Here is a 22,708-nt window from a genome sequence, read left to right as displayed (position 1 = left end):
TGCATCCCTGCCAACATGGCCACTTTGTTCATGGGCCCACTGGGCAATGACAGAAGTGGTTGAGGAAAGAGGTTGACCACTATCCACAGAACGGATCAGCTTATCTACTTGATTATTGAATTCATCCTCTGATGAGGTCACCTTCTGATGGGCATTAACATGGGACACAAGTATCTTTATATCCTTTGCCCATTCAAAGAGTTCTATCCATATACACCTTCCCCAAATGCTCTTCTTACCAATTTTCCAATTGTGCTCCTTCCAAGTCCTGTACCACACAGGCAACCATTGGCTACAGCCCATGAATCAGTGTATAACCGCACATCTGGCCATTTTTCTTTCCAAGCAAAATGCACAACCATGTGCACTGCTTGTAGTTCTGCCCATTATGAAGACTTTCCTTCACCAAAGTCCTTCAGAGTTGTCCCAGAAAGGGGCTGTAATGCTGCAGCTGTCCCCTTCTGGGAGGTGCCCACATAACGTGCTGAACCATCTGCAAACCATGCCCTAGTCCTCTCCTCCTCGCTGGCTCTGAACTGACATGATGCCATAGGTGCATGCTTGGGGGCAGAAGGCATTGTAACAGGAGTAGCAACCATAGGCATTTGGGCAACTTCCTCATGTAACTTACTTGTACCTTCAGGGCCTGCTTGAGCCCGATCACGTATATACCACGTCCACTTAGTGATGGACTGCGGCTGTGCACGTCCAACTTTATGGCCTGGTGGGCCAGATAACACCCAGCTCATAATGGACAGCTCAGTCACATAGTAACTTGATGGCCCATTGTCAAGCGTTCAGCTTCTATTAAGGCCCAATAGCAGGCCAAGAGCTGTCTCTCAAAGGGAGAATAATTGTCTGCAGATGATGGCAGTGCCTTGCTCCAAAATCCCAAGGGCCTCCACTGTGATTCACCTAAGGGGCCTACCAAAGGCTCCAAACGGCATCTTTGTCCACCACTGACACCCCAAGTATCATCAGATCTGCTGGAACATATAGCCCAAGGGGCAGAGCAGCAACCTGAACCTGTTGAAGAGCCTTCTCTTGTTTTGGGGCCCACTGAAAACTAGTTTTCCGAGTCACTTGGTATATGGGACGGAGTAAGACACCCATGTGAGGAATGTGCTGTCTCCAAAATCCAAATAGGCCCACTAGATGTTGTGCTTCTTTCTTAGTGATAGGAGGGGCCAAATGCAACTTTATCCTTCACCTTAGAAAGAATATCCATGCATGCTCCTGAACCACTGAACGCCTAGAAATTTCACCGAGGTGGAAGGTCCTTGAATTTTGGATGGATTTATTTCCTATCCCCTGATGTGCATATGCTATACCAGCAACTCCAGAGTGGCTGCCACCTCCTGCTCATATAATCCAATCTGTATACTTTCATCGATGTAATGGACCAACGTGACACCCTGTGGAAGGGACAGGCGATCAAGGGCCCTGCGAACTAAGCTATGACACAGGGCTGGAGAGTTAATGCTCTTCACAAGATATGACTCAGGACCACCAGATACATCTATCTTACGGAGTTCTTTAAATAGTTCACACCATGGATTATTAGTGGCCTCCTTATTACTAGCAAAAGCACTCTCCTTATTACCAGTAAAAGCACTCTTCTTGTTCCCAGTAGGACTGTTAGTGGCATTGAAGTTGGAGAGCCAACTCCAGAGAGCACCAAGCCACTAGGGAAATCCATCCTTACAATTCTGTTTCTCTAGAACAACTCCTGGTACCACAATTTGTACTAGTCAGAGTTCTCTAGAGGAACAGAACTGATAGGATAAATTGTATTAAAAGGGAATCTATTGGATTAGTTTATGACAGTCCAACAACAGCAGATGACAGGCCTGAGAGTCAAGGAACCTGGTAGCCGCTCAGTTCACGAGGCTGGATGCCTCAGCAGTCCCAGTGCCGCACTGAAGGCCTGGAGGTGTCCTGGAGAGACGCTGCTCTTCAGTCCACGCTGGAAAGCAGCAAGCAGCACGGGCAGGAAGGTGGGAGGGAAGGAGAATATCTTTCTTCCCAGAGCTTCTTTTGATAAAGCCGCCCCTCTGAGAGGGGCCTCCCACTCTGGAGGAAGGCCTCACCCTGGGGGAAGGATTCCTCCTTTAGTTAATCCTTCCTGGAAGCAACCTTAGAGACCCTTAGGAGGAATGTCTGTGGATTCCTAAACAGATTAAGTTGACACAAACTTAACCATCACACCTACTGAGCCACTTCCTCAGCCCTGACCTGTGTTTTGAGAGAGCACGAGGGGTAGGGTAGAAATTGGGGAGCAGGAGGGAGAGCCAGATCAGCTAGTAGGCATCTGCAGGGGCAAGAGAGGGTGGTGGTTTTGACCAGCATGGTGGCTGTGAAGATGGAGAGACACTGATGTGCTCAAGATGTATGTGTATGCGTGTGTGCGTGTGTGCGGGTCTCTGACCAGGGCCCCTAGGAGCATGCTGACGGTTTGCAGAGATATAGTGGGGTTTTGCTGCGTGCATTTACAGGATCCCAGTGGTCCCTGTAGTCCAGGGAGCAGCTGTGGCTAAATGGTGCCCCTCTCTCTCTCTCTCTCTGTGTGTGTGTGTGTGTGTGTGTGTTCATATGCACATGCACAGATGGACATATGGTGGAACCAGTGAGCTTGTCTCCCCTCTCTGGAGGAAGGGTCCTCCTTGAGAAGTGTCTTTAGCCAGGACCACCAGAGACATTACCAGGGATGTTAAACTATGGCATGTGATGGGGCCAGCTCACAGAGATGAGGCAGTGGGATCTGATTAGGAATTTTGTTTTTGTTTTTATTCTTACTTATTTATTAAAGAAAGAGAAGGAGAGAGGAGAGAGAGAGAAAGAATGGGTGCATCAGGGCCTCTAGCCACTGCAAACAAACTCCAGACACATGTATCACCTTGTGCACCTGGCTTACGTGAGACCTGGAGAATTGAACCTGGGTCCTTAGGCTTTGCATGCATGCGCCTTAACCACTAAGCCATCTCTCCAGCCCTGATTAGGATTTAAATTTTTATTTTTTATTTTTTATTTTTTAGAAGCACTGCTTTCCTCTTTGTCCCTGAGGTAGAAAGATGCTTCCTGGGGGGAAAAGGAGGAGGAGGAGGGCTGGGATGGAGACAAAGGACCTTTGAGGACACAGTTTAGGAACGGGTCCCCGACAGTTTGCTGGAGTTTAGCCTGCCTCGGAAATGGAGGTAGTGGCTCCTTTTTCCTCTCCCGCTTGGAGGCTGACCACGTGGCAACCCTCACCTCCATCCTTAGCAGAGACCAAGATATCAGATGTCTGGATCGGCGCATGCTTCGCATGGAGAAGCTTGGCTGTTTGGAGTTGGAGCTCTCCAGACAAGAGGAGTCTCCCTCCTGGTGAAGCGCTAGCAGACCTGGATCTCTGGGGCTAAGATTGCAGAGCCGTGGGCTCTGAACCAGCCGCTTCCTTCACTGTTGTCTTCCTGCCCGCTGCCCAGGTGGCCCCTGGGCCCAGAAGTACTTCCATGTGTAGCTCATGGGTCATGGTGGCCTTTGGCACTTTGTGGAAACGAGTTAGGGTTTTACTCCACCCGGGTTTTTCATTTTAGCCCTGATTGTCTGTGTCCGTGGCTGGAGGACACTTGAGGTGCCAGTGTGTGACAGGATAGAGTGAACTGGGTTGATGTAGGCTGTGACGCTCTTCCCAGAGCTCAGTAGGGTGGGGAGAGGGGGGCTTTCCTTTCGCAGGCCCTACCCTTCCGGTTCCCTGGCGTGCCGGGAGGGTTGGAGTTCCCCCCCATTTCAGAAGCGGAGAGCAGACCTATGGTTGGATGAGGGACTTTACAAGGAGAGTGTCCCCAGGGATGGCACATCCTGGTAGGGTGTTGGTGCCCTACCCCTCTCACAGCCCCCTCCTTTTCTCCACAGCCGAATGTGCTGCAGGCCTCTGTTTCAATGGTGGCCGATGTGTGCCAGGCCAAGCCCAGCGGTGCCACTGCCCCACAGGCTTCCAGGGTCCCCGCTGTCAGTATGGTGAGTGGAGTTCCCTTGAAGTACCAGGTCCCGGCTGTGGCCAGCCTGTGGGTGGTTGGATGGGGACTTGATTGTCCCAGGCAGGTCTCTCTCCCAAGGACTTTCTCTCCAGTCCCTCTCAAAGCTCCCTGCAGCCCATCTGAGGTGGGCGGGAGAAGGCCCTGAAAGACTCCCTACTCTGGATGGCTCTGTAGCTGCGATCTCACATTCCATACTCTTTGAGGATGGAGTCGTGACCCACAGAAGGATTGGATTGGCCGGGGTTTCAGTCTGCACTGCCACCTGGCCAGAGCTCTCAGTGTTGGAAAACAGAAAACAGGGACATCTAGGGGGTCTGGCTGAGGTAAGGTAGTTTGACTGCGTGAACTGCGGTATATCCACGGACTGAAACCCATGTAGATGGTGAGAATCCAGCAGCGTGTTCTGTAGCAGACAGCCTCAGGTGGCTGAAATGAACCTCCAGGCCAGGCTCAGTAATGGAGGAAGGGACTTATTGAAGATAGAGGGGAAGTCCCATAATGACAGAAGAAGCTGGCCTGCTTTCACAGGTCCAACCACAGAGAAAGAAAAGGCCCATGTCACCACCAGCGAGCGAGCACACTTCTAGAACTCTAGGCGGAACTCAACACTTTGCCTATCCCTATGTTTTTTTTAACTTTTTTAAATATTTATTTATTTATTTGAGAGTGACAGACAGAGAAAGAGGCAGAGAAAGAGGAGAGTGGGTGTGCCAGGGCTTCTAGCCACTGCAAACGAACTCCAGATGCATGCGCCCCCTTGTGCATCTGGCTAACGTGGGTCCTGGGGAATTGAGCCTCGAACCGGGGTCCTTAGATTTCACAAGCAAGCGCTCAACCACTAAGCCATCTCTCCAGCCTATCTTTAGGTTGGAATTCAGATCTGCCTTAGGGCCAGACCCCGAGATCCACCCACAGTGATACCTCCTGTACGCGGGTGGCTGCAGGTCTAAGTTACAAACTTTAATAAAATCCTGAATATACTGGGGGGCCATCCATCAAACAACCACAGACCTCATCGGAGACATTTTGGTATAGTAAGCGCAGTGGGGCTAGCTCTATGGGCAGACAGACTTTTTGTGAAGAAAAGTGCACAGGAGGCATGGAGAATCGACAAAAGAACTTGTGCAAGCCTTCGTTCTAATCCCTTTAGCCCGGGAAGCGTGACTTCCCTCCTCCCTGGTGGCTCTCTGTTCTTTGTGGTTTCTGCATCGTAGCTCTTGGGGTTGCGGGTGTGAGCCTCTGCAGTGGGATGCGCTGCATGTTTTCTGGAGCAGGTTGGAGCTGTTTCTGGGGTGGGTGCCCAGGCTCCTTTCCACTTGGACATGGGCAGTGTGAGGGGATGCATTGAAGCCTTTGGTGCTCAGCAGGCACCTGGAGGGGGGAGAAAGTGGGGCTTGCAGGGGAGTGAGGGGTCTGTGTTTGTAAAGGGCACCTGCTCACTCATCACTTCCTTTGTGGTGATGTTCAGTGTTGCCTCACTGAGTTCATGGCTGAGGGCAGCATCCTGGGAAGGTATCACAGCCTGGGACCTTGTGATCCTTGTTGGAAGGCCAGGGTTCGGGGTCTCTACAGGCTTACAGACATTACAGGGCTCACAGGGTCTCAGCTGATCTGGCCTCAAATGCCGCTGATTCCTCCTGGGCGTAGGCTAACAGGAGGGCTGTGCCTGGCCCTGGAGTGAGGCCTATCTGATGCAGAAGCAAGGATGTTTGAGTGCTGGGCTGTGGGTGGAGGGACCCTGAACCTTTCTGTATGCAGTTAGATCTTCCTCACCTTGTGAGCTTTTACCTAATAATCTCTGCAGAACTTACCTTCTCCAGCCACGTTGCCAGAGTAAGCACCCTACCCCTTGACACCCTGACGTTCTTTCTGCCCCCTGAGTACAGAAGGTTCCAGAGCTTTGGGAGGATGGTTGTGGGGGAGCTAGGCATCTGGTAGGAGAACCTGACCCCTACACTGGGGATGTGGCATCTCATGAGGAGCTGCACTTTTTTTAGTATCACTCAGGGCTGCATGTGCTGAGTGGGATTATAGACGAGGTCCTCTGGGTGTCTGGGTGTGGGTAACTCCTGGTCTGTCAGCCTCTCAGGCCCTGATGTTTGTCCACAGACTCATAGGCTCCCTCCTGTTCAGCATGGTGCTACCTCTAGGGAGCAAGGGGACCCCTGGAGCTGGAGTTCCTTCCTGGTCCTAAGCTTAGCTCTGTTTGTACCACCTCTCAATCCTCACTTGGTCCCTTTTGTGGAAGAGGGAATGTGGTGGTCAGGGAGGCCCAGCAGCTGCTGATCACCCTGCCTGATGGCGGAGCTGGGACTGGAGTGAGCTGTGCTCTGGTGAGCACTCAGAATCGTCCTGAGCCTTGTTGTGGAGGCGAGGGCAGGAGGAAAGGGCTGCGTGTGCAGTTTGAAGACATCAGGCTTGGGCGTGCGGGACTGTTGTGGAGGGCCTGGTGTGCTGGGCTGGGTAGGCAGAGCCAGGTGTGCCGAGCGGGACGTGCAGGGCTGGCCGTGCAAAGTGGGGTGTGCGGTACTGGGTGTGCAGGGTAGGGTGTGCAGACTGCAGGGCGCAGTGTGCGGGGCTGGGAATAAAGGGCTGGGGAGAATTCTGCGTCCCTGACATGAACGGCCTCTGCTCTGCCTTCTGCCTTCTTAATCCCACCCCGTCCTCCCACGGCCACCTCCTGCCTGCTATGAGCTGAATTTGGGTCCACACACAGTTAGGGATATTTAACTAACTCCTTAGTTATAGTCAGTTCCAGTTTGTTTTTTTTTTTTTTTCGAGGTAGGGTCTCACTATAGCCCAGGCTGACCTGGAACCCTGGAACTCACTGTGTATTCTCAGGGTGGCCTCGAACTCATGGTGATTCTCCCACCTCTGCCTCCCAAGTACTGGGATTAAAGGCGTGAGCCACCACGCCTGGCTCAGTTCCAGTTTTGAAATAAAAGCCATATTTTTCTGGTTCCCCCAAATTCTTTCATTTGAAATAAAAGTGGGGTTGGAAGGCAGGGCCTCTGTGGTTCCTATGGGCAGTGGATGGGGGGGGGGCCCCAAGAGCTGTGCCTTTGCCATCTTCCCCCTCCCCCATCACACATGAGCCTTAGCGCCATTGTCCAGCTCCCTGCATTGCCAGGAAGCCTGCTGCAGAAGCCCAGGAGGCCCCGAAGCACAAAGCGGGTCTGTGGTGTGGAAGGACAGGCCCCGGGCACTGCCTGCGGCAGAGGTCCACCCCCATCAGGAACGGGAGGGATGGATGCTGGACATAGCCTGCAGCAGAGGTCTCCCTGGCCCAGCCTAAATCCACTGTGCATTCAGAGGTGAGGTTAGTGGTCTAAGCTGGCTTTGATTCCTGTGTGACCTTGATGACCTACTGAATGTTGGGATGTCAGTCCCGTCTGTGCAGGAAGATAAATTGAGTCAGCTCAAGTGGGGCCCGGGACTGACCAGATGTGAGGGTCAGGAAGCGAAGTCATTGTTGGGGACAATGGCACTGATGGTGTTAGGTCGAGAGGGTGAGATGACTGACCCCAGTAAGCTTTGCTCCTGATTCCCGGGATGAACACCCTTGCTGTCCCACGATTCTGTTGTGTGAAAGGAGCCTGGGTCTGTAGGTCTAGGGATTCAGGCTTGGGGCTGTGGCAATAGGCATGGAGGGCCTGGTTGGGTGAGCGGGGTCAGGCGTCCAGGCTTGGTTGGATGTGTGGACTGGGGCCATTAGGGCCCAGCACTAGTGTTTAGGGTCGATTGTGTAGGACTACCATGCTTGCAAAGATGGCCTCTGCCCTCACACTCCCAACCCAAACTCCTGTAGTTGCCCGCTGTCCTCTCTCAGCTGGATTTGGGCACTGTAGACTGGCAAGGCCCCAGGCCTGCCAGCTTCTGTGGCACATGGGTCATCACTTTTGGCCATTAGGGGAGGTGAGGGCCTCTGGGCACACCATACCTCTCGCAGGTCTCCAGTGTGTGGTCAGAGCCTTGGTTCTGTCAGACCAGACAAGCGTGTCTTAACTACCAAGAACTCGGCTTGGTCCTGCCTCACAACCCAGATTCACTACTGCACGGGCCGCTCTGCGTGGGTGAGCTGGCAGTGCCCCCTTCTACCCCTGAGTCTACTGGTGACCTGTGCTTTGCATGGCTGGCTGGCATTGACAAGGAAAAGACAGGCAAGGGCTTGTGCTTAGACACTGGGGTTTCCTGGTGCCATTGTCTTTCTGCTGAGTGGTGTCACAGTGACCCCCTCATGTCTCCATCTTGGTCAGCCTCATGGCACCAGGATGGCTTTGAAACTGAGGCTGGGTCCCCTTCTGTATGCTTTCTTGGTCCAAGAAGCTTTGGCTGTGGGGGCCTCTCTGGGCCTCAGTTTCCTGTGATGTAGGCAGGTTGAGGGGATGCTGGTGTGGAGTGGAAAGTGGCTGGAGGCCTCTGACAGCTGGTGGGGTCCTGAGACTGAGCCAGGGAGCAGAGCTGGGAGGAGCGAGGAGGCTGCCCCTGGGGCGAGGGGTCTGGAGGCTGGTCTGGTGTGGTCTTAGACAGCCATTGAGCCCTGGGTCTTGGTTCAAGGGTGCCTGGATCTAAACTGGGGTAATTGATTGGTGCAGGGGCCTCCTCTGCCAGATGCCCTCAATGCTTCTACTGTGTCAGGGTGGGAAGCTGACCCTTCACCCCAGGTCCAGACACCACCCAGGCTGCTCTTAACTGTCGGCCCCAGGCAGCTGTGGGAGCAGCCTGAGAACTCTGGTCTTCATGCTGAGCGGGGAGCGCGGGGAGTGCGGGAAGGGAGGACGGGTCCTGCCTTCCCCAAGAGGCTCTGGGAAGGGTAGACCCTGGGCATGCCTGCGATTCTTTCCCAGACTTTCCATCTTGTACAAGCAAGAGACCCCTCCCTGGCTGGTGCTAAGTCTGGCCCCATTGAGCAGCTCCCGCTGGCCACCAGCCGCAGGGTCACCGCACTTAGGCCAGCAGCCCTGGTTACTGCTTTCCTGGGGGTGGGGGAGTGCAGGTCCTCAGCTCCCTGTGTGGCTGTGTTTCAGGCTAAGCTGACCCTGATGTCGAGCTGTGGTTCCAGGATCCCCACACAGTTCCCTTCCCATCACTGGCCTCAGGTGTCCTGTTTGAGGCTGGAGCTGGCTCCGCAAGGAGGATCATCTCGCGGAGGCTCTTTGTGTTTGGAGTGGAAAAGGACCCCAGTCCTGGGAGGATTGTAGAGTACCTGGGAGAACTTGGCACACGGGAGGAGTACCTGGCGCCCTTAGGAGGATCCAGTACTCCCGGGAGGCCCCGGCACACCTGGGTAGGGCTCAGTACCTCTGGGAAGATTCAGAACATCTGGGGAGGACCTAGCACACCCAAGCGTTCTCCAAAATACCTGGATTGGAGATTCAGCACACGCAGAAAGACTCAGCACACCTGGGAAGCCCTTGCTGTCTGGTTTCTTGGGCCTTGATGTGTTTCTATTCTCGGGCCCTGTTAAGGGCTATGTCTCTGAGAGCAGAGATCCTCAGGGGATCTGCACTCGCTGGGCGGGGCTTGTGCTGGTTGCCTGAGAGAGACCTATGCCTTCCTCCTCTAGGGTCTGTGCCGTGCTGGGGGCAGGGCATGCTGGTGCCAAAGCAGCCTTGGCGTTGTGCAGAGTAGTGGCCCAAGAACCCCCGCGCCTACTATCACTAGGGAGCAGGGCCTCAGTTGGTGACAGACCTATTGGGAGAGCTGTGCCACCTGTCGCCTGAAGGGCATGGCCTCTTCATCCCGGGTGCTGGAGTGTGTTCCTTGGCAGTAGCAGGGCCCAGGTGACTCTTGGCCCTGTCTTTGTTTGGGCAACCTTCAGATGTCCAGGCCTCGTCTGGAGAGGAGAGATCCCACTGACCCAGCAACCTGCCGCAGCCTCTTCGCCCCGTGCGGCGGCCCTGCGGACTCCCTCCCTCAGCTCAGCAACCACCGCCCCTCCCCAGTGAACAGAGTGGCCTCTGCTTGTCCTGCCAGAGCCCTCAGAGTTTCTGGAGCCGCACTCCCGCACTCCCTACGGTGACTGCTGGCTTGGGCAGGGCCATTTCTACCTCAGGTGGCATGGAGGGACTCAGGCCTGTCTGGCCTTGTTGATGACAGTTGGCTGGACAGACACGGCTGCCCCAGGTTCCCCTGCCCCTGCTGTGCTTGGCCTGGCCACATCCTCTGCAGAGTTCCCTTTTCAGCATCAGTAGCGGGCAGGACATGCAAGCTTGCCCAGTGAGCTAGCTCCCCTCCCCTGCCCCCACAAGTGAATGTGTCTTGGGCTGGGTCTCTCATGGTCAGCTTCAGAGATGGGTGGTCTGTGGGAAAGAGAGAGCAAGCAAGAGAGAATTGGCATGCTAGGACCTTCAGCCACTGAAGTCGACCTCCAGACGCATGCGCCACTTTGTGCTCATGTGCGACCTTGCACGCTTGTGTCACCTTATGCATCTGGCTTACTTGGGACCTGGAGAGTCGAACCTGAGTCTTAGGCTTTGCAGGCAAGCACCTTAACTGCTAAGCCATCTCTCCAGCCTGGGTGGTCTTTTTTTTTTTTTTAAAGAAATTTATTTATTTGAGAGAGAAATAGGGAGAGGGAGGGAAGGAGGGAAGGAGAGAAAGAGAGAGGGAAAATGGGTGCACCAGGACCTCCAGCCACTGTAAATGAAATCCAGACACATGCGCCACCTTGTGCATTTGCCTTACATGGGTACTGGGTAATCGAACCTTGGTTCTCAGGCTTTACAGGCAAGCACCTTAACCACTAAATCATCTCTCCAACCCTGGGTGGTGTTTTAATGATGCAAATATAGCAGAGGTATGGAGATATCGTCCCTCCCAGGTGTGGGGCTGGTGAGTGCCTGTGAGCTCGCCCCACCTGACCTGGAGCTGCCTGCCTTGGGCATGAGTGATTGACACCTCGTGTGGTCAATAGTAGTCAAGGCTCATTGTAGATGACTTCGTCTTCAGAGGTACACAAGGTCTCTGGCTCTTGCAGCGGCCCCCAGCTTGCGTCCTTCACTCCCATTCTCCTTAGTAGTCTGTCTGGATAATTTCCCCCTGCTGGATGTTGAAAGGCCTTCTGTCTCCTGAGTCCTTTGACTCTGCCCTTCCTTGACCACAGCACCCCTTCCATGACCCCGTGGAGTCTTTCCAGAGTCTCTGAATGACAGGGCTGGCATGTGCCCTGGTGCTCACCAGAGCACACAGGGGTAGACTGGGTACTTGTCATATATGGAGACATTGAGTCCCCAAGGGCGCCTGAGTTACTTGGGATCTGTGATGGCTGGTGTTCCACCCCCGGACAGGGCTGTGAGGTGGGAGACACCTGGCCGAAGACTGGAGAGCCTGGATAGTAGGGGGCACTGTGTTGGGGGCTGGAGAGATGGCTCAGAGGTTAAAGGTGCTTGCAAAGCCTAACAGCCTGGATTTGATTTCCCAGTACCCACATAAAGCCAGATGCACCGAGTTCATTTGCAGTGGCGATAGGCCCTGGTGTGCCCATTCTCTCTCTCCTTGCAGATAAATAAATGAATAAATAAATAAATAAATAAAATATTTAAAACATTGTTAAAGGATGGCTGCTGGAGCTCCTTCTAGGAGTGTTTGGGGCTGACCTTTCCCTGACAACCACTGTCTGAGGGAGGCCTGGCCTCTGCCAGGAAGCTGTGATGCCCTGTTTAACAGCTCCTACTGGCCAGGCCAAGGGTTGGAAGCACTTTCTATTATAAGCAGAGGGAAGGCTGGGCAAAGACGAGAGATGCAGAGGTAGGAACGGGGTGGTAGGCCAGGCACTGGGAGGAAACACCTTCCTTGCCCCAGGCCTTACCCCCTTGTCATTCCAGGCTTTGTTCAATTTTCAGAACGGATCCAAGGAGCAAGCCCCCAGCTCAGAACCTGAAAGGCATGAGGGACCCAGGTGCCTGCTTGGAGGTACTACTCAGTGTCCTCCTGGGGGGGGGGGCACCATCAGGAGGGTCCAAAAGACTCACAGTCCATGTCATAGGGCACAGGCTGTCAGGGGTAAACACGACTCTTGTGTGTGGTTGTTTCTTACTTTGAGGGTGCAGGGTCTGAGTGGGGGTCAGCTCCTTGGCTTGCAGCGATGGGTCCTCGTCCTTAGTGGTTTATCCCGCACCTGCCTCCCCTGTGTTTCTGCCTGCAGGGCTGGACCACTGCTCCTAGGACTTCATCTCCCCCAGAGGAGTTCCCATGAGACTGTCTTCAGGGAACCTGCTGTGTTCTGGAGGTCCAAACCCTTGGAACATGGTGCTGCTTACCACAGCTATTCAGGGTCTGCTGCCTGGAGTGAGCAGCCCCTGCTGGCCCCTCTTGTCACAGCACAGTCTGGTTGGGACCTGAAGGGATGAGCAAGGCACAGCCTGTGGCTAAAATGGGGCCATTCCAGCTAATTCCAGAGACTCCCTGCCCATTAACTTGGGGCTCCACTGAGGCTGCTCAGAAGTGAGTCTGGGCCTGGTTCTGGATAGTTTGATGGTGCCCATTGGCCCTGTGAGGGGCCATGGGCAGCAGACCTGGTAAGCTGGAAGCGCCAAACTGGTCTGCTGGAGCCACCTGGACTCCAGGAGATTAGGATCAAGTGAGGGAGGGAAAGAGCTTCCCACACTCTGTATACTGCCACAAATCCAAGCGCCGTGGACAAGCCAACTGTCCTTTGGCCTGCCATCGGTCCACAGGGCAGTTAGCTTAGGGACAAGGGGCCTGAGGTCCCAGTAGCACCCCGGAGCCCCAGCCTGTCCTGGGATGTATACTGGCTCTCGTCCTGGACTGGGTGTCTAGGAAGTCTCTGCCCGGGAGCCTGGATGCAGGTTTGACAGCAGCCAGCGAACACTGCCCCCTGCTGCCCGAAGCCATGTGGAGCGCATGCCAGGCAGGGCCTCTGTGGAGGGCAGGTTCCAGGAGAGGCGGTTCAGAGGTCGGGAGCAGGGGATATGGTGGGGGCTCCTGAACCCAGTGCCAGAAAGGACTTTGAGGAGTGCCTGACCCTTCCCTGTGTGCCGTCTTGAGGGACTGGGCTTCAGGTCTCCCTAAGGCAAGTTCCACTCACCTTCATCACGTGGGCCCTGGCAAGGGGGGTGCACAGGTGTGTGCCTGCTGAGGCCCTGCCAGCCATCCCAAGTGCCCTGCTTGGTGTGGGATCCCTTACAGATTCAGTTGCCCAATATTTGGGTGAGTGAGACAGCCACTCCGTGCCTCAGTTTCCCCCCGGGAAAGAGGAGGCCATTGTGAGTCAGGGGGACGCTAGGTGATAGGTGCAGTGTGTAGCCCCAGAGTGAGGGCCAGCGCCTCACCAGACGGCAGCGAGGGGCCACTCTTCCCAATCTCGGCTGCCTGCTCAGCTTGGTGGACGGTGTCACGACTCTGAGGTCCCTGTCCTGTGGTTCTGCAGCTCCAGTGTCCAAGTCCAGACACAGCACAGAGCTCGGGCGCGTGGTGCCGAGGCCACTGTCTTGGCTCAGACCTAGATGTGCCCGTGCCTGTTTGCTCCTGTCTCTGGGGACAGTTGGTCCTCAGTAAGCTGTCAAAGCCCCAGGTGCTCTAAGTTGTTGGGTGGGGTTGGGGACCCACAGCTGAAGAGTGTCTGGGGTGGGCAGGGACCCCAGCATCCTCCTGAGGGTTAAGGGGACCAGCCTGTGAGATGTCTTTATGACTGCCCAGAGGCAGGATGCTCTGGCTGGCCCTGTAGGAACCTTTGTAGCAGAAAGACAGTAGTGTTTTCCAGAGTGGCCTGGGAGCTGCTCCCATCCCCACCTGACCGCAGAGGTTGGCCTGCATCTTGTGTCCATGCTAACTGAGCGATGACCACCCAGAGGCCAGGTCTGTGGGGTGGAGCAGATTCCAGGCAGTCTGCTGATGACTATTTTTGGGGTTCCTGGAGTGCTTGCCTGCTCACTTGCCAGCAAGATAATTAACGAGGGTATGCAGCTCTTGGGTCTTAACCTTGGACATTCCAGAGCACTGCCCTAAGTGCCTAACCCATGCCAAGGCCTGTGCAGCATCACGAGGAGTGTGGCCAGCCAATAGCAGGGCAGTTACAGTGCGAAGAGGAGGTGGCTGAGGCACTAACAGCCTCATACATGGCGTTCAGCCAGTGCTGGCCGTGGGGTGGGGAGCTGCTACCTGGGCCAGGCTCAGGGGAGCATCTGATCTCTAGGAATCCAGGAAGATTGCCCCCCATGGTGGGGTCAAGTCCCCAAACTCGGGAGTGGCTATCCATGGTGGTGGGGGGCTCCAGTAGCTGATTATGGTCGTAGGTCTCAGGAGGGAGGCTGGGTTGGTCCCCAAGGCTAGGATGGCATGGCCAGGCATTACTGGAATCTGTTCCATGGACCCTAGGCACATTCCTGTTTTCTCTCTTGTTGGGTGGGAGTGGGGACCCACAGCTGTAGGGTGTCTGGGGTGGGCAGGGACCCCAGCATCCTCCTGAGGGTTAAGGGGACCAGCCCGTGCGATGTCTTTATGACTGCCCAGTGGACATGGCCACCCTCCTGAGGGACTAAAGTGTGTCAGCTTCTCGCACTTCTAAAGCTGTGGGGCAGAGAGGCCTGCCGGCCTGTGGTTGCTTGGTTTCCTCAGGCAACTCAGAAGGTTCTTGGATTCCAGGGACCCTGAGCTGAGCAGTGGTTGGCAGTGCTGAGCCAGGCATCTTCCCGGAGCCCAGTCCACGCCCCCCCAGTCTCTGGGTCTTGCTTCCTCAGTTCCAGCCTGCATCGCCCCTGGCTGCCCTCCCCTCTTCTTTTCTGTACAAAGGCCGACTCGCCCAGGGCTCTGGGTTTGTCCGTCAAGAACTCTTCCAAGGTGCCGGCAGGGAGCGTTCTGGCTTCACGAGAAGTAGCATGGTTTGGCCTAAAACCAAACCCATGAAATTGGCATCGTCTTCTGTCAGGCTGATCTGCTCAGAAATGCAAGAGAGTCACTTTCTCAAACAAGAGGAAGTGGACACGTGTCATAGGATGTCTCCCTTTGTGCCCAGGCTGCCATGTTCTGGAGGTGCCCTAGGCAAGGGCACGCTTCCTGACGGGGCCATGAGGGCCTGTTGCCAAGTGTGATGGTTTGAATGGATGTCTTCCACAGACTGCTTGTCACTTTGGTCTCTAGTCTGGCTGGAGGAGGTGTCACTGGGGGTGGATCTGAATTCCAGCTCCAAAGGTTCACAGAGGTGTGAGCTCTGGTGGGGGGGGGGGGAAGAGTGGGGGTCCCTGCCTGCTGCAGGTCTGTGCTTTCTGCTTTTGTTTCCTGCTGGCTGTTTGGCTGTTTCTCTGCTTGCATGTGTGGAAGCAGCTTCTCCTGCCAGTGATGGAACTTTCCCCGGGTCTGTAAGCTTGAAGTAAAGCCCTTCCTTCCTAAACCATGTCCGGTTTGGATGTTCATCCCAGCAGCGTGGAATGGAACCATCACCAAGTAGGAGGGCATGTCGGAGATGTGTGGGACACCCAGTCCCACTGGGCCTTTCCGCCTTCCTGGTAGACTCCAGGTCCATTGTCCATTTGAAAGTCAGGGTGCCCCTACCATCTGTCTAGGCCATGGCTGTGTGTTCCTCATAACTCTTCGCAGCGTCCCTTGACCCCTGTGCAGTGAGGGCCTTCAAGGTGTCTCCCTTCCTGCCTCATCCTCATTCATGGAGGACCTTGTGTTCATGCCTTGTCCATTCTGGCCATCTCTGGCTGCCTTGCTCCTGGGTGACATCTGAGTTAAGGGCTCATGGGAGGCTGGGTACAGTGAATGTGGCATTGTCACCTGTTCTCTTTCCTGGGACCTTTGCTAGCCCACAGGCAGGGGCGTTGCTCTGATACAGCCTGTCTCCATGTGGTTCTTAGTGCCCCAGGCAAGTTGCTTGGCATACGAGGCTCTCTTGTTGAGGGGAGGGTTAGTGGCCTGCCTGTAGCTCTCACCCCCTGCCTGTTCCTCAGACGAACTCTGCGTGTGTCCCCCATGCGGTCTTCTGCACAGCTGTCAGGAGGCCCTGCGAGACACAGAGCCAAGGTCACAGGCACCCGTGAGGCCCGACATGTGCTTACATTTCCTGTCAGATCCTCCCACCCCTCCCTGCAGAGGGACTGTGGCATTTATGGGGGCGGTGTCTAGGTGACAGACTGATCGAAGACTCCGGCACGCTGACCCACTTGTACCTGGGAAACTTTCAGGGCTGAGCCACTGGCATACTAGCCCTTTGGCTAGACTGTAGGGCTGGCGGGAGGGTGGGGGGGGGGGACGTGGATAGGATGGAGGTGGGTAGCAGGTTGCTTGTGGTCCCATCAACCTGAGATCTTCCTGTTGGTCCTGCAGATCAGGGCTTCCTGTGTCCAGGAGCAGCAGGCTCTGGTCTAGTCTCCAGGAATCCCTGGGGAACCACCTGTTTCTTGAGCCTAGGCTGGACTGGGTTCTCAGGTGGGGCTCCAGGATGATGACAGCTGGCCCTAGTGCCTCAGAAACTAACCGGCCAGGCCTGTGGTCTCAGGCAGGGGTCCTCTCCTGGGTGAGTGGGCTCTTTCTCCAATATGCTGTGGGAAAGCACTTCTGCCGAGGGGACTACCCAGGCCTGAGAATGGGAACAGTGACAACCAAGTGGCCAGAGGGGGCTTAGGTGACTGCTTGGCCAGAGCCCCTTCAAGACCGGCTTCATTCTGCCCAGGAACCCTCTACCACTCTATGAGGGCAGCACAGAGCTGAGGTCCTGCTGGGCTCTGCATGCCATTGGAACGTGTGCATGCGTGAATGAATGAATGATGTGGAGCTTTATGACCAAGCTTACATGGCAACCCAGGCCTACTGTTGTCTTCCTCGGGGCCCATGGTGGTGGGCAGAACCCCTGGGAGCAGTGGAGGCCTTGGCAGGCTTGAGGCTGGCATGGGGTGGAGCAGGGAAGATGCCACAGTCATGGCAGGTCTCCCCCAGGGCCCCTGTGCGCCCTGGCTCTGCATAGATGTGTCCATTGGGGTTCCGTCCCCCTTCTGCCAAGGCAGACATACCCTGTGTCTTCCCGTGCACTTCTCTGTGCTGGGCAGGGTCTGCCACCTGCCTCCCTGTGGCAGTCCTGGCTGATGCTGTCTGCGCCTGCTTCCCCTCCTTGGGGCTCGCTGGCCTCTAGCCCTAGCCCCCTACTTGCCTAGGGCTGGGGTTCCTAACTTTTCCTCCTATTTCAGAAATTGCCCTGTGTGTAGGGAGGGTTGAGAGAGCCACTACAGGACAGGACTAAGGGCTCATAGATCCCCCTCAGAGGAGCTACGGTTCTCTACCTGCGGTCCTGCTTGTGTGTAGGGTAGGAGTCTAGTGCCCCCTGGTGGCTGTGAGAGGCCAGTGAATGCTCATGGCTGCCTGGGATTAGAGGCCATTAGGATCAACCAAGAATGATCATGACAGGCTCCATTCATGCGTTTCCCTCCCACCCCACTCCTTACAGCATCACTGCTGATCTTTTATACCAGCAGTCCAAGCCTTGAGGACAGTTGGAGAGGAGAAGAGACGCATGTGATAATCCCATTGATTTACTCAGCCAGCTGTCCATCACTGGACTCCACTGTGTGCAGGCCGAACCAGTCAGGCCAGCTTAAGTCCTGTCCCCTGGGGTTTGTCATGCTATCGGTGTGGGTGTGATGGTGAAGGAGGCACAGTCATTCAGGATGGGGGAGAGGCGCCTGGCGCCCGGGAGGCGAGGCAGAGGTGGGGCCGGGAAGTCCTTTAGGAAGGCAATGGCGCAGATTGGATGGGTCCACAGTGACACTGCCAGTCTGAGCAGAGTGGTCATAACAGCGGCAGTGCTGGCTTTAGAGGTCTGGTGGCCTTGTGAGGTGTAGGGTGCTTACTCCTGTTAAGAGCTGAGGAGGAGCTGGCCATGGCGGCGCACGCCTTTAATCCCAGCACTCGGGAGGCAGAGGTAGGAGGATCACCGTGAGTTCAAGGCCACCCTGAGACTACATGGTGAATTCCGGGTCAGCCTGGAGTAGAGTGAGACCCTACCTCAAAAAACCAAAAAAAAAATAAAAATAAAATCAAGAGTTGAGTAACACTGGGTACAAAGAGATGCCTTGGGGAGCTGTCTCTGGCTACTAGAGGCCAACGGTGGGGCAGGAGGTTTAGGGAGGTGGAGACAGAGCCCCCTGGGGAGATGGCAGCTGGGGCTAAGGTCGGGCCTGTGGCAGAGTGACACTAGTCCAGGGCAGAGAAACAGAGCCTGGCGTGGCGGGGCAGGCTGAGAGTGTCTGTGTGTGCATGCACACACACGTGTCCTGCTAAGTACTTGGGTGGGGCATTGTGGCATCTTGTCTGGAGTGATGGGCCAGGGAGGGTGCATGAGGGTGGGCATGGCAGGGAGGCGCCCTGGGAGGGAGAGCTCAGGCCTCTGGGCCTGGCCACAGCTTTCTGTTCTCAGAGGCAGCGTGGCCAGAGCCTGCCACGCGCCTGCCCTCTCTCTCCAGGGTCTGCGGAGTGGGCAGGTTCCCTCCCTGACCCTTGAGCCTCTTACTTCTGATGTCCTGAGTGTGAGCCGCATTGCGCCCCCACCAGGCGCTCTGGGAGCCCTTTGCAGGCCGTCCACTCAGTTTGATCCCACGTGGAACAGCCCCAGCACTCAGCCTCCTTCCCCTCAGCAAGCATGCTTTTGACAGACGTTCGTTGGCTTCTACTTGGTGCCAGGCACAGCAGGAGGCTGGCTACGCCATGGCTGTGGTAGGTGGTCCGCTCTCAGGGACCTGTAGCTAGTGCACAGGCAGATGGGACAGGCCACCTATAGAGGTGCAGGGGACACATGTCAGCCTGGCGGCAGCGTTCATGGTGGCTGGTCAGAAGTCAGAAAGACTTCAGAAGGGAGTTATGGGGCCTGATGAGGGAGGGCAGAAGTCCCTGGGAGAGTGGGCAGAGGTTACCACTCCGAGAGCTCCTCCAGCCAGGGCCTGCGCTCCTGGGGACAGCCTGAGCCCTGCTGTAGGCCAAGTGGAGGGAGGAATTGCCTTCTGGCCATGTGTGCTTCATGGGGTGGGGCAGGTGCTTGGCTGGTCACAGGCTCACACGTGTGCAGTCCCCAGCCACAAACCAGGGAGATGTGAGTGGATGGTCAGCCAGCTCTGGCCAAGGACTCACACCCAGGGTGGGCTTCTGGCCAGGCCCAGCCCCATTGCTGGCAGGGCTCTGAGCTCTGCTGGAGGAAGCACTAGAAAAGTGACAAGTATCCCTAGCTCCTCAGGATTTTTGGCCCAGCAAAAAGGTAAAGACTTCAAGTCACAGCGTGTCATCCAGACTGTAGGGTAGATTTTGGTGTTGGCACCTTCCAAGAACCTGGAAAACCCATGTGAGTTCAGAAATTAGTGTCTCTGGCAGAGTGCCAGAGATGGAGAGAGAGGGAGAGAGAGAGGGAGAGAGAGGGAGGGAGGGAGAGAGAGGTAGTGGGGATGAAAGTAAAAAAGAAAGACACAGAGCACAAGGGAGAGACACGGCTGTGAGCGCTTTAGCATGTTTCCTTGTGGCTGGCCTGTCCTGTCCCTGCTAGCCCTTGCTTGGAGCTGGCCTTCCTGTGCAGCCCGCCCTCCTGCTGGGGAAAGAGCCTTGGCTATGGTGATGGGGAGTGAAGACCTGGACATATGGGGAACTGAGGAATGTTCTTGGCTTCCTCTGAGCATTTTACATTTTGTCTTGTTTTCTGGGAAACAAATGTGTGTGGGGGATCCTAAATCCCATCCCCACAGTTGGAGGCTGGTATGCATAAACAGAGGGAACCTGAAGGCTTTTGGAGCAAGCAGGGTGACGTGGCAGAGCTGAGGGCCGGCCTGGTGGAGAGGTTGCTCCCCTGGGTGCTTCTGCAGCTTGAGGGAGGCTCTTTTCTCCTGAACACTTGCAGGACCAAGAGAGCCTGGGCTTTCTCATCCTGTGCACCTGATGTTGAAGCCAGGTAGCCTGTCCCTCGGCCTCTTAGAGCTGGGTCTCATTCCTAAGTGGGTAACTTGTCACCCACCTGCCAGGTGTCTGCATGACGAGCCTCGTGCTGTTGGTATTTAGTGGCTTTTGGTAACTGTCATTGCCTCATGACAGACATCTGGGGCTTTGAAACCTGGGCTGATGGCAGGAGGTGGCATCTGATTCCACCTTAGTGGCCTCCATGATGTCGTTATGCCAGTGAAGCTTGGGCCCTGACCAAGAGCCTCCCCCCTCCCTCCTCCAGCAACCTGTCACCTGTGTCACTTGGCTTGCCATGGTTTCTCACCCACACCCATTTTAGATTCTGGCTCCAGGCTGACTGAAATCCCCGAGGGTGCTGGGCCCTCATTGTCCAGCAGAGTGTAACACGGCCTTCCCATCACTGTCCTCCAAGCTTAGCTGGAGGCCAGAAGCTCCTTCTATGTCTTACCGCCCCGGCCAGTGGCAGCCTGCGCTGGACAGGACCTTGTGTTTCAGTTTAAGTTCTGTCTCTCCTGCTGGGCAGGGCAGGGCTCTCTCTTTGCAGCAGCCCCTGTGGAGACAGGGTGGACTTTGCACGCGAGGGAGCTCCACAGCAGCACATCAGGGCTGCATATCTGCCTTGGCCAGTGGATCCTCTGATCACCTTAGCATGAGGGCCTGGGGCTTTCTTCTACACAGACTGCCAGGCGACCCTGAATGTCCATGCCCAGGGCAGGGGAAGCCTGTCAGGCTGTTTCTGGGTTGACCATGACTATTTTTTTTAATTCCCTTTGAATTATTCATGTATTTTCAAAGCATGCTATCAGTTCCATAGGAATGCCCATTATTGCTTTGTTTAAGCTCAGTCTAATGAACTTTGGCACTCTGAGGTTTCCTCACATATTTTCTTTGCTAAGTTTTTTTCCCTTGGCATGCATGTATATATTTAAGGTAATAACTTAAGTTTTTTTCCTTTTTTATGGAGAACTTCCATAATTATAAACCATAAACCATGATAAGCCCCCCCCACTTTCCCCTTTGCAACTCTACTCTCCATCATGTCCCCTCCCCCTCTCAATCAGTCTCTCTTCTATTTTGATGTCATCATCTTTTCCTCCTAGTATGATGATCCTGTGTAGGTAGTGCCAGGCACTGCACAGTCATGGATAGCCAGGTCATTTTGTGTCTGGAAGAGTACATTGTCAGCAGTCCTACCCTTCCATCGGCTCGTACATTCTTTCTGCCACCTCTTCTGCAATGGACCCTGAGCCTTGGAAGGTGTGATAAAGATGTTTCAGTGCCAAGCACTCCTCTGTCACTTCTTCTTTTTTTTTTAAATATTTTTTGTTCATATTTTATTTATTTGTTTGAGAGTGACAGACACAGGGAGAAAGACAGATAGAGGGAGAGAGAGAGAATGGGTGCGCCAAGGCTTCCAGACACTGCAAACGAACTCCAGATGCGTGCGCCCCCTTGTGCATCTGGCTAACGTGGGACCTGGGGAACCAAGCCTTGAACCGGGGTCCTTAGGCTTCACAGGCAAGCGCTTAACCGCTAAGCGATCTCTCCAGCCCTGTCACTTCTTCTTAACACTATGGTGCCTTCTGAGTCATCCCAGAGGGCACTGGATGACATGTCTTTGCTCCAGATTGTCTTGCAGATTGTGTGTGTGTGATGATGTCCACCCACCCCCAGCCTGGGGCCTTTTCTGTGTCCCCAGCTTCCTGCTGGAAGACACCATTCGCACCGCCCGGGCTCCTTAAACACTCACAGCTCAGTGAAGGAAGGCAGCTTGAGGAGGGCATGCACTCGTGCTTCCGACTTTCTAGCATTCTGGATGGCGCAAGACAAAGGAGACTGGTAGAAAGTCAGAGCCTTACAGGGGCTGGGACACAGGACGTAGGGTAGTGACAGACCATGTGGTACTACAGTCAGGACACCTGTCACTGTACACTGCAAGCCCATGGACTATGTGACACCCAGTGGGGCCAAGTCTTGTAGCCCATGGCTTTGGGGTGATGGTGGTGTGTCGGCTCAGTGCAGCAAATGTAAACAAGGGTGGCAAGTGTGGGCATCGGGGAGGGAACACATGGGACTTTTCTTCCTGTGCAATTTTCCATAAGTAAAAATGGTACCATATATATATATGTATGTATGTATGTATGTATGTGTATGGCTGGAGAGATGGCTTAGCGGTTAAGGTGCTTGTCTGCAAAGCCAAAGGACCTAGGTTCGATTCCTTAGGACCCACATAAGCCAGACGCACAAGGTGGTATGTGCATCTGGAGTTCATTTGCAGTAGTTGGAGGCCCTGGCACATCCATTCTCTTTCTCAATAATTAAATAAATAAAATATTTAAAAATACATATAATCTAGGTGGCAGAACAGTCCACCTTTTATTAACCCTCTGGGGCAGCCTGGCAGTCCTCCCCATCCTAGAAAGTTCTTTCTGTGACTCTGAGTGTGTTAACTTAGGAAATTGCCTGTTGTATATCTTCTGAGGATAAGCTTGATAGATCTGGTCTCTCTGCCCGTTCTCCATCTGCCCCACCTCAGGACCATTTAGCTTGTAGCTGTGGTCATCACAAACGTCTGTGAGTTCACACGAGAATGGCTACATGATGAGGTTGCCCAGACCCTTGACTACCTGAGGCTGCTGATCTGCTGTGAGGTGGGTTTCCTCAGGGGACAGTCTGGATGGTTCTGTCGCGTGCTGCGTGACTACTGCCCAGGCCCACTGTCTCCCTCTTCCATCTGCTGGGCCCCCAGCAGTGCCTTTGTATGATGTGACCCAGGAAAGGTAAGTCCTTTGAGGAGT

General features: G+C 54.9%; 1 protein-coding gene across 2 annotated transcripts in view; it reads left to right on the top strand.

Moving 5' to 3' along the window:
* The window catches only part of Megf6 (multiple EGF like domains 6), a 111,667-nt gene that overhangs the window by 24,950 nt on the left and 64,009 nt on the right, over positions 1-22,708 (top strand). Inside the window, exon 4 of one of the 2 annotated variants that reach the window (XM_045149738.1) lies at positions 3,895-3,999. The exons of the other annotated variant lie outside the window; for it this stretch is intronic. Within the exon in view, the coding sequence (XP_045005673.1) occupies positions 3,895-3,999 (105 nt within the window). The remainder of the gene's footprint in view (positions 1-3,894; positions 4,000-22,708) is intronic. 2 annotated transcript variants of the gene reach the window in all.

The sequence above is a fragment of the Jaculus jaculus genome, chromosome 5 (genome assembly GCF_020740685.1).
Source record: "Jaculus jaculus isolate mJacJac1 chromosome 5, mJacJac1.mat.Y.cur, whole genome shotgun sequence".
NCBI classification, from domain to species: domain Eukaryota; kingdom Metazoa; phylum Chordata; class Mammalia; order Rodentia; family Dipodidae; genus Jaculus; species Jaculus jaculus.
This window is presented reverse-complemented; position numbering and strand designations above follow the sequence as displayed.